The sequence below is a fragment of the Haliotis rufescens genome, unplaced genomic scaffold (genome assembly GCF_023055435.1).
Source record: "Haliotis rufescens isolate VD_foot unplaced genomic scaffold, xgHalRufe1.0.p SCAF_22, whole genome shotgun sequence".
NCBI classification, from domain to species: Eukaryota; Metazoa; Mollusca; class Gastropoda; order Lepetellida; family Haliotidae; genus Haliotis; species Haliotis rufescens.
Genome location: NW_025963913.1, coordinates 2,989,756 through 3,003,238, shown reverse-complemented (window position 1 = coordinate 3,003,238; position 13,483 = coordinate 2,989,756). Strand labels below are relative to the sequence as shown.

The following is a 13,483-nucleotide window of genomic DNA, read 5'->3' as shown; positions in this document are numbered from 1 at the left end:
TAGGCACCAATGTCAACATGACTTTGAGGAAACACAACACTGAGAACACCTCCCTCCCCTATAACTCACCTCTTGGTCATGCTCTTCTGGCTTCATGTAGGCACCAATGTCCACATGACTTTGAGGAAACACAACACTGAGAACACCTCCCTCCCCTATAACTCACCTCTGGGTGAAGCTCTTCTGGTTTCATGTAGGCACCAATGTCCATATGACTTTGAGGAAACACAACACTGAGAACACCTCCCTCCACTATAACTCACCTCTGGGTGAAGCTCTTCTGGTTTCATGTAGGCACCAATGTCCACATGATCTTGAGGAAACACATCACTGAGAACACCTCCCTCCCCTGTTACTCACCTCTGGGTCAAGCTGTTCTGGCTTCTTGTAGGCACCATATTCCCGATTAGCTGCCTCTGCAGCCTTCACCAATTTCTGAAACAAGAAGAAACAAATCAACATTAAAACAGGGATGACAGTACTGCAGATACAGACCAACAATGAAACAGGGCTGACAACACTGTAGAAAAGGAACTATGACCTTTCTAGTCCCAGCTTCCAAACAACTGAGTCCCATTCTTCCATCATATCTTAACAGATCTCCAGATCACTTAGTAAAACCTATTACATCCCCACATCATGTTTAGTGAAGCCTTGGTATTAGTAGAATGACATTACAACACCACTCTAGCTGAGACAAATCAGCATTGACAAGCATAGTCGCCTTTTACGGCAAGCATGGGTTGCTGAAGACCTATTCTACCCGGGATCTTCAAGGGTTTACCTCATATTAAGGCATGTCAGTAAAGCGTGTGAGGAAGGAACCAAGTCATGCAGATCCTAGAAGTTTAACACTCTGGTGAAACCTTGAGCATGGTTATGGTTACAAATCTGGAATAATAAACAGGGAGAATTGGAAACGATGAATTAGTCCTAGGTATTAATATTCCAGAGGAATAAAATTCATATGTAGAAACTGACTGTGATAAGAAAATAAAGTCCTTATCCCAGGTACATAGTTCCACAGGGACCAATACTCCTGGTATATCGATTCCCCCAGAACAAAAGTTCAGGAGGGACGTATTTACTCCCAAAACCCTACCATGGAAACCCGCTCTTCAGACTCTGGAATGACTAAGTTGCTATTGCTTAGTCATGGGGTTAGAAATAACCGAGTTCATAAAAATTATATGTGCACTACTGCAAATATCACTTCATGCGCACCAGTGTATTGTTTACGGCATTGTTGATGTCATTCTTATTTTGATGTAATGTCAGAATGATGTCACACTAGAAACAGCGTCAAAGCTAAAGATGGTGGTTTTCTGTGATGGAGGTCATGATCAGTGTAATTGTCTCAAGGGGAGCTCAAAAGGATTACCGTATTCGACATAATAAGCGCCCAGGGCGCTCTCAAAATTAGAAATAGGGGGCTCTTATTAGAATATTATTTTGGTGAAAAAAACAGAGTTGAAAGATAAATTTCGTGTTTTTTACAGACTGAAGTATTTATGTACGACAGATATAATATCTATAATCCAGAATTTATTAGCCCATAACTAAGGGTGCATATAACACACGAGTGCATATTATACGCGAATGAGTAAGTCTTGTGTACATTGATCAATCGGAAGGGATGCTAATTGGGATTGTTCATCAGCCAATATATTAGCAAATGTCGCTGTGGGCGCTTATTAGAGCAGGGCGCTTATTACGTCGAATACGGTAATAAACTATGGGTACTTAAGAAATTGTTACACTTGCATGTGTGTCATATTGATTTAAGGAAACTTGTGTAAGAATTCATGCATTACCCTTGCTCTCACTCAGGAAATACAAGAATTCAAAACACTTGTTTTGTAAAATCAGAATGCCACACATGCTGGTATAACTATCTCTATTTTTTACATTGCAGATAACATGTATTTGTTCTTAATCTGCAAATAACTTTGGTGTTTGAGTCAATGGTGGTAAAAGACAGAATTCGTTTAGCTGTAAAATAGTCAGTCGATTACAGAGAAATATTATACCAGAAAGCAGCACTCCAATATGTCATAACACTTAATGGGAATCTAAATCGGAAGCATTACGAGAGGCAATATGAGGGACTCTCTGTCATTGTGTCTCCATTTCCACCATTAATATCCAACCTTCATTCAGAACATGTGATGTATTTTATATCTACTCTAAAGTTCCACATGCAATGTAAGTATAACATGTTTCATGATCAAATAAAGCTGTTTTCTCAGGGATGAGTCCATGAAAGGGGTCGTGTGACCTCTCAATCGTGTTAACGTTGAAAGGTATGGTCGCCAGTTAAAAAACGGTATGGCCTATATATTGTTGAAAGTCGGATGACAGTTACGTAAATACTGACAAACATGTTGTGAAGGTTGTCTGTATTTTATGAACAATTTGCACTATGCAGGGTGCACAATTTTGATGTTATTGTGTTAGTTGGGGGCATTGCACTCACACACGGTTTTATAATGTACAGCTGCATGCAAAGATTGTTTATCGATCTGGTGTTCATAAAAACACTTTTGTCCTACCATAAATAATCCTTACACAATGCCACAGTTTGCTTAAAATCAACGTCTATGCACCGTGGGTATGCTGCAAACAGGAATGATGCAAAACAAAGACATTTCAATGTCCATCTAAACACAATATTATCTCTTTGAAGATGTTATCAACAGTCATGACTTGCAACAAGCCGGTCATCCACATGCGATGTCACGTGAACAGGACAACCATATTCAGTTGGTGCATCAACAAAATTGACATCAAACTGTCACCTTTAACAGCTCAGGCATTTTCTGGGTTGAGACCGATTAGTGGCAGAACCATACGCAAACAACTGGTTGACAGAGCAGAATATCCAGCCCCAACATCCAATTTTACTTCCACATCACAGTCTGGCACACCTAGCTTGGTGTAGACAGCATCTGAGGGTCAGAAGACGAGACTGGGACAGCATACTGTTCACAGATGAGTCCAGGTTTCATCTGGACAGCTCTGATGGTCATGATAGGGTCTTCAGGCATCCAGGAGAATGTTTCAGCAATGCCTGCATTACTCAACATCATCAGCTTGGAGTGGAAGGGTAATGGTAGGGGGTGGCAGCACAACTCATGGGAGAACACAACTCATCATTGTTAATGGCAATATAAATGGTGTATGCTACCGTGACAACATGGTTCAAGATCATGAGTTACCATTTGAGAAAATGCAGGAACACAACGTTACATTGCAGCAAGATAATGCCCGCCCACACGTTGCATGTGTTGTAACAGACCTCTTGAGGCAGCATAACATTGCTGTACTGCCATGGAGGCTGTTTCTTCAGACCTCTCCCCCATGGAACATGTTTGGGATGAGATGGAACGATGCCTACGCTGGGACCAGAACAAGCCGGTTCTGCCAGCTCAGTTGGATCAATCTTTGGTTGACATTTTGAACAACATCCCAAGTCGTTTTCAATCATCTGGTGTTTTCAATGCGCCGCCACGGCCCTGGCTGTATTAAAGCAAATGATGGTCACACCCAATATTGATGCAGTTAATTGAGTTGGTACACCACCCCTCTTTTAGGGTGTGTTGCTCTCTCTCCTGTTACAATATTGGTTTTGTCAGTGAATTTGTTCTGACAAAACACTGATGAGACCAATGACCAAATATTATGAGGTTATTTTCATTGACATAACATTAACATCACTTTATATGAAACACAGTTACTTTTTCTGCTAGTATACATCAGTACATCACAAGACTGCCAATGGATCCCTACTTAATTCCTACACGGGTTCTCAAAAGTTTGATTATTCTGTTCACACATTTTTTTTAAAGTGCTTCATCAAAATGCATGCATGATGGTAAATCCATTTTTACAACTCCATAGATCAATTGATTATTTTTATGCCAAATACATTTGAATTATATGTGAGATGTATCTGAAGCAGTTGCCAAAACAACTCTAATCTTGATTTATAAAAATGGGAAAATTCATTTTGTAAAACTTCATTGATGAATAGCAACATTATGCCAGGGCAATAAAACTTATTGTTTGGGTTGAAATGACATGATGCTTGAAGCAGCAAAATGAATAAAAAGTCGTCAAGGTTAATTTGAGGATAAATATCATCAGCACTCTTGAAAATGAAGATATAAACGACAACACAAGCATTAACGACACAGAGATGGTACGCTGGGAGTTTGTATGGTGGCTAGATATTTATTTTCAGCTGCAGCTGCAAAACCAGATATGTTTTTAAGCAAAACTATGAGCCTAAATACAAAAATTAATTTGTGAAAGACAAATTCCACAGTCGGAATCATAATTGTTTTTTCTGGACACTTTCTGGGACCTTTTTTTTAACAAAATCCCAGGATGAGTACCAAATGGTATGTCCCTAAGAACAAGATCCCATGCTTGCCGTAAAAGGCGACTAATGAGATCGGGTAGTCAGGCTCGCTGACTTGGTTGATGCATGTCATCGATCCCAATTGTATGGATCGATGCTCATGATGTCAATCACTGAATTGTCTGGTCCAGACTCGATTATTTACAGACTGCTGTCATATAGCTGGAATATTGCTGAGTGCAGCTTTAAACAGCCAACCAACCAACCAACCAACCTAAGAACAAGCATAATAGTATTTTAATCAATATTTAAACAAATAAAATAAATTCACTTGCAATATTAGTAGGCTAAGGAAATAAATATAAAGATAAATATAAAAATAAATAAAAGACAAATTCAAACACTTGCAAATGTACGCAGATTCTTCTTACTTATTAAAGAATAATTTTTAATCAGGATAAATGAAAAGTTCATGATCTGAATAGATCAGTAATTCCCGACAAGAGGCCATTAAGAAGTAATCTCCGATCAGTATCAAAGACAGCAAGTATCAAACATTTATTGAATTTACCTGATCCAGTAAACCGATGACTTTAGCCCTTCATTAGCAGACAGACCCAACCAATGTTTGTTAAGCACTGCTTGGGAGCGACATTAATTTTTCACATATCCCCCAGTTACACCATCTAACACGCAAAATAAAAAGAAATGGGTTCTCTCTAATCCATGTAAGCATCAATAGTACTTATCTTTCTACATGTGAAAGAACTGGGTCTTAGACCAAGATAGGTTCATGGTGCGCTTGAACATCAGCGATATCAGAGTTCTGTCACTGCATGGACTCTCTGTATATTTATTCTCTTCATCTGGTTGCTAGAAAAACACATCCCATTCCTTGTATCAACTGCTTATTCCACTCATATTTTATCCGTTTCCCCCCATCCCCCCCAAAAAGCCCCCCCAAAACAACCAACATTATTTTATTCGAATCGATCATCTTCTATTTTTTCAATACACTTTTTGAGTTTTATGCTTTTTTAAAATTTAACAGATATTTTTACATCTTATTCAGTATATTTACTTTGACATCCAATACGATGGCCTCCGTGGTCTAGTGGTAGAGTGTCTGCCTGGAAGGTGGAAGGTTCAGGGTTCAACCCCCGGCCGCGTCATACCAGAAGACATTAAAAGATGGTACTTGTTGTTACCCTGTCTGGTGCTCGGCATTAAGGGCTAAAACAAGGACTGGTTGGCTCGTAGTCAGTTTACTGGGTCTGAGTGGGGTATTTATGTTAAACTGCATAATTTCACCTCACCTCACCTCACCTCACCTCACCTCACCTCACCTCACACCCAATACACGCACCCTCTTTAACTGATGTGTTCAAAGAGTGACAAAGCTACAATATCTTGTGTCTATCATGTCAATCATTTCCTGCACACATCGCAATATTTGATTCACTACTTTGACACAGATGATAGTATGTCATTTCCGTGTATTTTCACAGACTGGTTTCCCAGCTTCTGTGAGCTGCAACACCTTTATCACATGAAGATACAGACTCTTTTCCTGATCCATCCAATTAAATCTATTTTTAGCCAATACCTGTGTTTGGAATGACCTTTTCCTGTCTGATTCAACCACTGACTAAATGACTTAGTTATGTAATGTCAAAGTTACCAACATTAAGCTATATCTCAGTATATGAATATCAGGGTGACCTGTATTTATAGTGGGGAAAATATTCAATCAAGATTCTTTCAGAAGAAAAATCAACATCATCCTAACCAAAATTAAGATAAAAATGTTTCAGTCCAAATATAAGACAGTGGTACTTTAAAGACGAAGTGCCGACTCCCCCGCCCTCGCACGACAATGCAATAGAAAGAACAGTTAAAGCGAACACAGACCTACATTCACTCCCTCCGAAACACCAGACCATCCCTTTCCTCAATAATTGACTTGAAAATCCCCTGGGACTGCAGGCCTGCCAATGTGGTAATTTAATTAGACCGGCTACGAGCACATCATTCTAAAACAAGGCATCTAGTGTGGACAAAACATTGGATTTCCCATTGGACTTTCTGGTAATTCTGAAAAACAGAAACTGTTTTCTTCCAAACATGTTTTACTGGAAGAAAATACATAAATTTTTCGTGTGAAAGGGATTGCCACAAAGGTTCTCAATTAAGTTCTGTTATATGATTGGGTACCTCGTCCAGGGTCCCATCCCACAAAAGTATTTCAGCTGCAACATGATATCACAGACTGGCTGAAATTATGCACTAAAAATAAGTTGTCAGATAATACTTTATGTAATTTGAACGGCAAGCCTTTTGTTAGTGTTACTATAGTGTTACCAGTAGGATGAAGCACTCCTCCTCAGTTAGGATGTCATAGTTCAAACACTCCTGCAAGGTTTGGGTTGAAAATATAAAACCTTAAGCGAGAGAATTCCGAGCTAGTGGTTTTACATCATACAGGCTTCTACTCCAGTCATAGCAATATTGATCACAGAAGGGGACACTAACACTAGATGAGTGAGTGAGGCAGTAGAATTCTGTTCCTCTTTTAGCAATATTGATCACGATATAGGGGACACAACTCGAACTAAAAGTTGGGAACAATTTATCTCGGCCTTCCATATGAAGGTTGAGTTAACACTTTACCCATTTGCCCACCCAATTGCCCTTTATCCGTCTTGAAACAATATCTGTGCACATTAGTCATCATCATTCCTGTGTTGACACTAGGTGACCTGCAAAGGATGAACTATGCAGGTCAAGCCAGCATTTCATGTGACATTTTCTAACCATCATTGATGAAAAGCAGTACAGATGTAGCAGGGCGGGGAGTCATCCCACAGATGACATCCTTGCCTTGTCAGTGTAGCAGGGCGGGGAGTCGTCCCACAGATGACATCCTTACCTTGTCAGTGTAGCAGGGCGTGGAGTCATCCCACAGATGACATCCTTACCTTGTCAGTGTAGCAGGGCGTGGAGTCATTCCACAGATGACATCCTTGCCTTGTCAGTGTAGCAAGGCGTGGAGTCATCCCACAGATGACATCCTTACCTTGTCAGTGTAGCAGGGCATGGAGTCATCCCACAGATGACATCCTTACCTTGTCGGTGTAGCAGGTCATGGAGTCATCCCACAGATGACATCCTTGCCTTGTCAGTGTAGCAGGGCATGGAGTCATCCCACAGATGACATCCTTACCTTGTCGGTGTAGCAGGGCATGGAGTCATCCCACAGATGACATCCTTGCCTTGTCAGTGTAGCAGGGCATGGAGTCATCCCACAGATGACATCCTTACCTTGTCAGTGTAGCAGGGCATGGAGTCATCCCACAGATGACATCCTTACCTTGTCAGTGTAGCAGGGCGTGGAGTCATCCCACAGATGACATCCTTACCTTGTCAGTGTAGCAGGGCGTGGAGTCATCCCACAGATGACATCCTTGCCTTGTCAGTGTAGCAGGTCATGGAGTCATCCCACAGATGACATCCTTACCTTGTCAGTGTAGCAGGGCATGGAGTCATCCCACAGATGACATCCTTACCTTGTCAGTGTAGCAGGTCATGGAGTCATCCCACAGATGACATCCTTACCTTGTCAGTGTAGCAGGTCATGGAGTCATCCAACAGATGACATCCTTACCTTGTCAGTGTAGCAGGGCGTGGAGTCATCCCACAGATGACATCCTTACCTTGTCAGTGTAGCAGGGCATGGAGTCATCCCACAGATGACATCCTTACCTTGTCAGTGTAGCAGGGCGTGGAGTCATCCCACAGATGACATCCTTACCTTGTCAGTGTAGCAGGGCATGGAGTCATCCCACAGATGACATCCTTACCTTGTCAGTGTAGCAGGGCGTGGAGTCATCCCACAGATGACATCCTTACCTTGTCAGTGTAGCAGGGCGTGGAGTCATCCCACAGATGACATCCTTACCTTGTCAGTGTAGCAGGGCGTGGAGTCATCCCACAGATGACATCCTTACCTTGTCAGTGTAGCAGGTCATGGAGTCATCCCACAGATGACATCCTTGCCTTGTCAGCTTGCAGACTGGATTAACCTCTTTGATCATGTGGACAAGGCGTCCGACCTCGGATCAGAAGGTCCATGGTTCTAATCTCATCACATGATTCAGAAAGTTTATGGCCGCTACATAGATTCACCAAAAGGTACATAACATTCTAAACAAGTGAAAAAGTCCTTGAAAATGGTTAGAATGACTCATCCCAACCTCAACTCATCCAAACAGTTAGAAGAATGTCTACACTATCCCATTTCAGCCCAAACAATTCCTGATTCAAATTATAAACCTGCCCATGAGAACAAAATATCTCTTTTTAAGGTTGTCTCTCTCAAATTAACAACCACTCAATCCGGTTAGTCAAGCCCATCTAGCGATTCCTCTTCCTGAATATTGACCAAAATTATTCTTTAAAAAGTCTAAGGATCCCTGTTGGAATTCTTTATTTGGTCAATAAACATTCCCTATCTTGGCTTTCTCAGATCAGCCCCTGTCTGTGACAGCGGTCTCAGAGCCTTATGAAAAACGACTTCTGTGTCGATCAGCTCCTATTATTTTTCAATCCACAGTCTATTGAGCAAACCGATGTATGTTAAGATGATGCACTCATGGGAGGGGGATATTTGTAGACACATTAACCCCAGACAGTCAAGAAACACTGCTCAAAGGATCTGTGTCCCCAAATGCTGTCACTGTCTTTGGTTTCATCAAGCACAATGGTGGATCAACAGCTGCTCGATCAGGATTCATGAATATTGCGAGTTAGCAAATATTATCCTGGTTCCCTTTACCTCCAAATTGTCGTGCAGATGCTTTGAAAACAGATCTATGCCGGGCACATAGTATAACATTTCCCATGTCCAAATATTGTCCTTTGATTGATAAACTAGACAGTGCCAGATCAATGTCTCACATACTGATAAAAATATTTAGACAGAATAATAATATGTACACATAGATTTATCATACAGTGGAAACATGCTTATCCAGAGCCAACTTATCTGGACATAATGCCAACTGGACCATCGTCTATAGCTAATCACCTCTCAGCGCCAATTATTTTTAAGCGTCCCTTGTTAGGTTTCCACCTTTTGTTACCTCATTACTTTGTTTGTCCTTACATGTACATATATATGTTCTCTGCCTCATAGCATTTATTCACCTGATGAAGGAGTAAGTATATACTCCGAAATGTTGTGTTCCTCATAATAAAGAAGTTGACATCCATAAATTCTCTTCCTTATGTGTATAATTTCTTAATGCCTTTCAAAGACTTTTATGAAATACTTACTAAATAAGATGTTTCGATTATCTGGAAATTCGTTTTCTGGAACTGGGCAGTGTACTGTATTTTCTAGAGTATGGTGCACACCAAAGTATAAAGAAATTTAGAATATTATGCACAGAAAAAATTACTCCGTACCCCTTCAGCAAATTCCGGTAAACGAATGGGTGTTTAAGAAACTTGGTCAGTACAAATGTTTTGGTATTTGAGATACCGTCTAAATTGTATTTTTTTTCTGCTAGCTGTATTTCACTCACTAGTGATGCAATTTCACATCTTTATGCTCCCCTTACCGGACAGCCCAATGAAAGACAATATTGTTTGGACATCATCACATGACAGCCAACACGAAAAGGCAAGCAGCATTGATCATGGTGGATTAAGATGGCGTTTGGAAAGCTAGATTGTCTATTAATCTGATTTTAATTAGGCAATAAGCATCTATTAGGCATTTTACACTGAGGTCTCGAACTGACCTGCAAATAAAAAGAAGTGTATGCCCTGTGACCATCGAAGCAACACAAAGGCTGGATGACCTCCAACCTCTTCTATGATTGGCTGTTTGCCTTTGACAGGCACATGTGTTCTACAACTGAGAAACACTACCAACTGTCCAGAGTGCCGTTGTACAAAGTGATCTTAGCGCTAAGGTGATCGAACTCCCATACCTAACACAGACTTGCGACAGTCTTAGCGCTAAGGTTGTTTTGTACAAACCACAATGAAATATTATAGGAAATGTTTGAGTTGGGTAGGGGAGATAACTCTGGTAGGTTTACTAAGTGATTCACATATCCAGAAATTTGTTTAACCAGCCAATTCCTTGAAAAACACAAGTTCACATGGGCTTTGGCTATCACAAAACTTTGTTAGATTGTATATAAGTTTTATAACCATTGTTTCTAATTACATTCTACAACTGTTATTGACAAAATAATGCCAGTCAGAAAGCATTATACAATATGGCACCATTGTCAGTACTTCAACAATAAATGAGGGAGTTGTGTTTAACTCTACTTTGAAAAGTATTCCATTTATAGTATGGTGTGTCATCCTAATGTGGGAGGAAAGCTCAAAATGATGCAGGTCTCAGACGTTACCACTTTGGTGAAACCCACGAGCATTGGTATGGTGCTGACAAACCTAGAAACATAATCGGCGCAAACCAGGATTCAAACCCATGATCATAGGTTCCTGATGTGCCAAAGGGATGTAACTCTGCCATCTGTGCCCAAGTTCAGCAATGAAGTTGTATATCAAATCAAATCAAATCAAATTTCTTATAAACCTTTCTGGTCAACTGGAGAATGCTTTCTTGACAGAATTTGTATGCATTATGACAACACTAAGAAAAACATTATTACCACAAACTATGCTTCCTTAGAATCATTTTCCCTATTATCAAAAGATACTAAATTTGTTGACGGCAGCATCGTTTCAAAACCAAGCAATGAGCCAAATTAAAATGCCATCATGACCATCTTTGACAAGTTCCGTCAGGTATGGCCACAGGATCTTTATTTGAACCCAACAGGAAGTCCAACTGCATCGAAATCAGGCAATCTGAGAATGTCAGAGTCAAAAACAGGAAGCATGATGCCATTGTTGCATGGTAACATATCACATTGCTGAATCAGAACGAGGGTAGCCCAGCATCCAGACAGTATGATGGTTATTAAACACAATATTGTTGTCATCCGATCTGTCATGAATCAACTGACACCGAGAAGCTATGTACCACATGTGCTAAGGGCTAGGTCATGCAAATAAAGCTACACGCATTTATAACAAAGCATTGTAATTGATAAACATTTATTTGAAGAATGCAATGACATTTGGACTTTTTATTTGTCCTTCTGAAAAAGTGATTTACTAATTCTCTTGTTTTGTAATTCTCTGTGGTCCTGCCTCAGACAGAAATAGGAACAGACTCAAATGGCTCTGTAGCTCACTTAAATATTTGTGTAGTTGCAATAAATGCTTTAGATCACCTTGATGTGTGAGATATGGGCTGGGACAAGTCCAACTTGCCACCCCCAATTAGCCGACCATAGCCGTGTACCCTCTGTAAGTCTCAAGAGTTGGGTAGAAAATGTCCTATTTTTTTATTGGAGCCCTGGCAAAAACTGTTTAGATATGTACAAAACAATCTGATCAGGAATACACTGAAGTTGACTTAAGCTTTATCTTTACTCAAACATAAAAGTCAAAAGGAAAGCATGGATAGTCAGAAAGAAATGTGAACATAAGTGACTTGTAGTGTAACCATGGAGTTTTATTGTTATTGTCAATAAACAATATATCATGTGACTAACCACGGGGTCCGGATAGTCATGAGGGTACCCGGGTCCTACTCAGGACCCACCTGTCCAGAGTACTCGAGTAACCCGTTCTAGTCCCTAGTTGAGATGGTGCCATATGTATTATTTGTTTGTTTATTTGTTTGTTGTTTAACGCTCAACTCAGCAATATTCCAGTTATATGACGGTGGTCTGTAAATAATTGAGTCTGGACCAGGCATTCCAGTGATTGATATCATGAGCATCGATCCACACAATTGGGATACAATGACATGCATCAACCAAGCCTGACCACCCGATCCCGTTAGTCGCCTCTTACGACAAGCATAGTCACCTTTTACGGCAAGCATGGGTTGCTGAAGACCTATTCTACCCCGGATCTTCACAGGTCTCAGATGTATTATTTGATATCTATTTGAAAAGTGAAAATTAGTCCCAACAAGCTTTATCTTTACTCAAATATATAAAAGTCGTAAGAATGTGTGCATAGTCAGAAAGACAATTGAACAATATATCATGTGACTAACCATTGTCTAGGTAGTGTAAACATTGTGGTAAGAATGATAACTAGCTCCTGTGTGAAGGGAGCGTTACCAAGTTTGTTTTTTATGTAATTGAAAATTGAAAAACCTGTTGTTAAATTTTGATTATGTCTATTTAATTAAGACTCATTCCTGCAATCGTTTGTGAAAGGTAATCTGTGGCTTGGTGATTGTGTGTAAAAATGAATTGGTTCAATGTAGGTGTGGTGAGGTGAAATGGGGTTTAACGTTTCTAGTTTCTTGTACTAGTCAAGTATAATGCCAGTTTTATACAGAGATACCATGCCGCAGGTTCACATGAATACCCCACTCAGACACAGTATACGGACTCCCAACCAACCAGTCCTTCTTTTAGCCTCTTAATGCCGAGTGCCAGACAGGGTAACAACAAGCACCATCTTTTAATGTCTTTTGGTAGGGCATGGCGGAGTATCGAACGCCTGACCTTCCTATCTCCAGGAAGACGCTCTACCACTTGACTATATAGGCGGTCAGTGTAAACTAGGGTAAGAAAAGAGTTTATAACCACATGACCACTGTCCTGTTTTTAATGTTGTACAAAAAAAGCAAATTTATTGATTTTCAAGATAAAATGTCCCATCAGCAGTTATTAAAAGTTTTAAAAGTTTTAAATCAAATTATATTTTTGCAACAATGAAACCATGTACAAGTATTCTTTGAGTGCTGACTAAGTTCATTTTTGGGATATGATATTTTTAACTTTAAATGATTTCAATTGAAATTGAAAGATATGATACAATCAACTACACGGGTCTGGAGAAATCAGATTGTTATATACGTTGTTCGTTATATATGTTTTCGCTTGAAAATGTCTGCAATCTTGGTTAAAACAAAACACTATACACATACACTTTTATACAAGTTTCTTCTCGCATCTACTGGAGATTCAGTTAAAAAGTACCCAATGATACAACTTCAAAACATTTTGA

The 13,483-nt window shown here is 39.9% G+C and overlaps 1 protein-coding gene across 1 annotated transcript in view; it reads right to left on the bottom strand.

The window, feature by feature from the left end:
• Nucleotides 1-13,483, bottom strand: part of LOC124136412 (voltage-dependent calcium channel subunit alpha-2/delta-3-like) — a 320,630-nt gene that overhangs the window by 54,734 nt on the left and 252,413 nt on the right. The window contains exon 4 of the mRNA XM_048401558.1: nucleotides 361-435. Within this exon, the coding sequence (XP_048257515.1) occupies nucleotides 361-435 (75 nt within the window). The remainder of the gene's footprint in view (nucleotides 1-360; nucleotides 436-13,483) is intronic.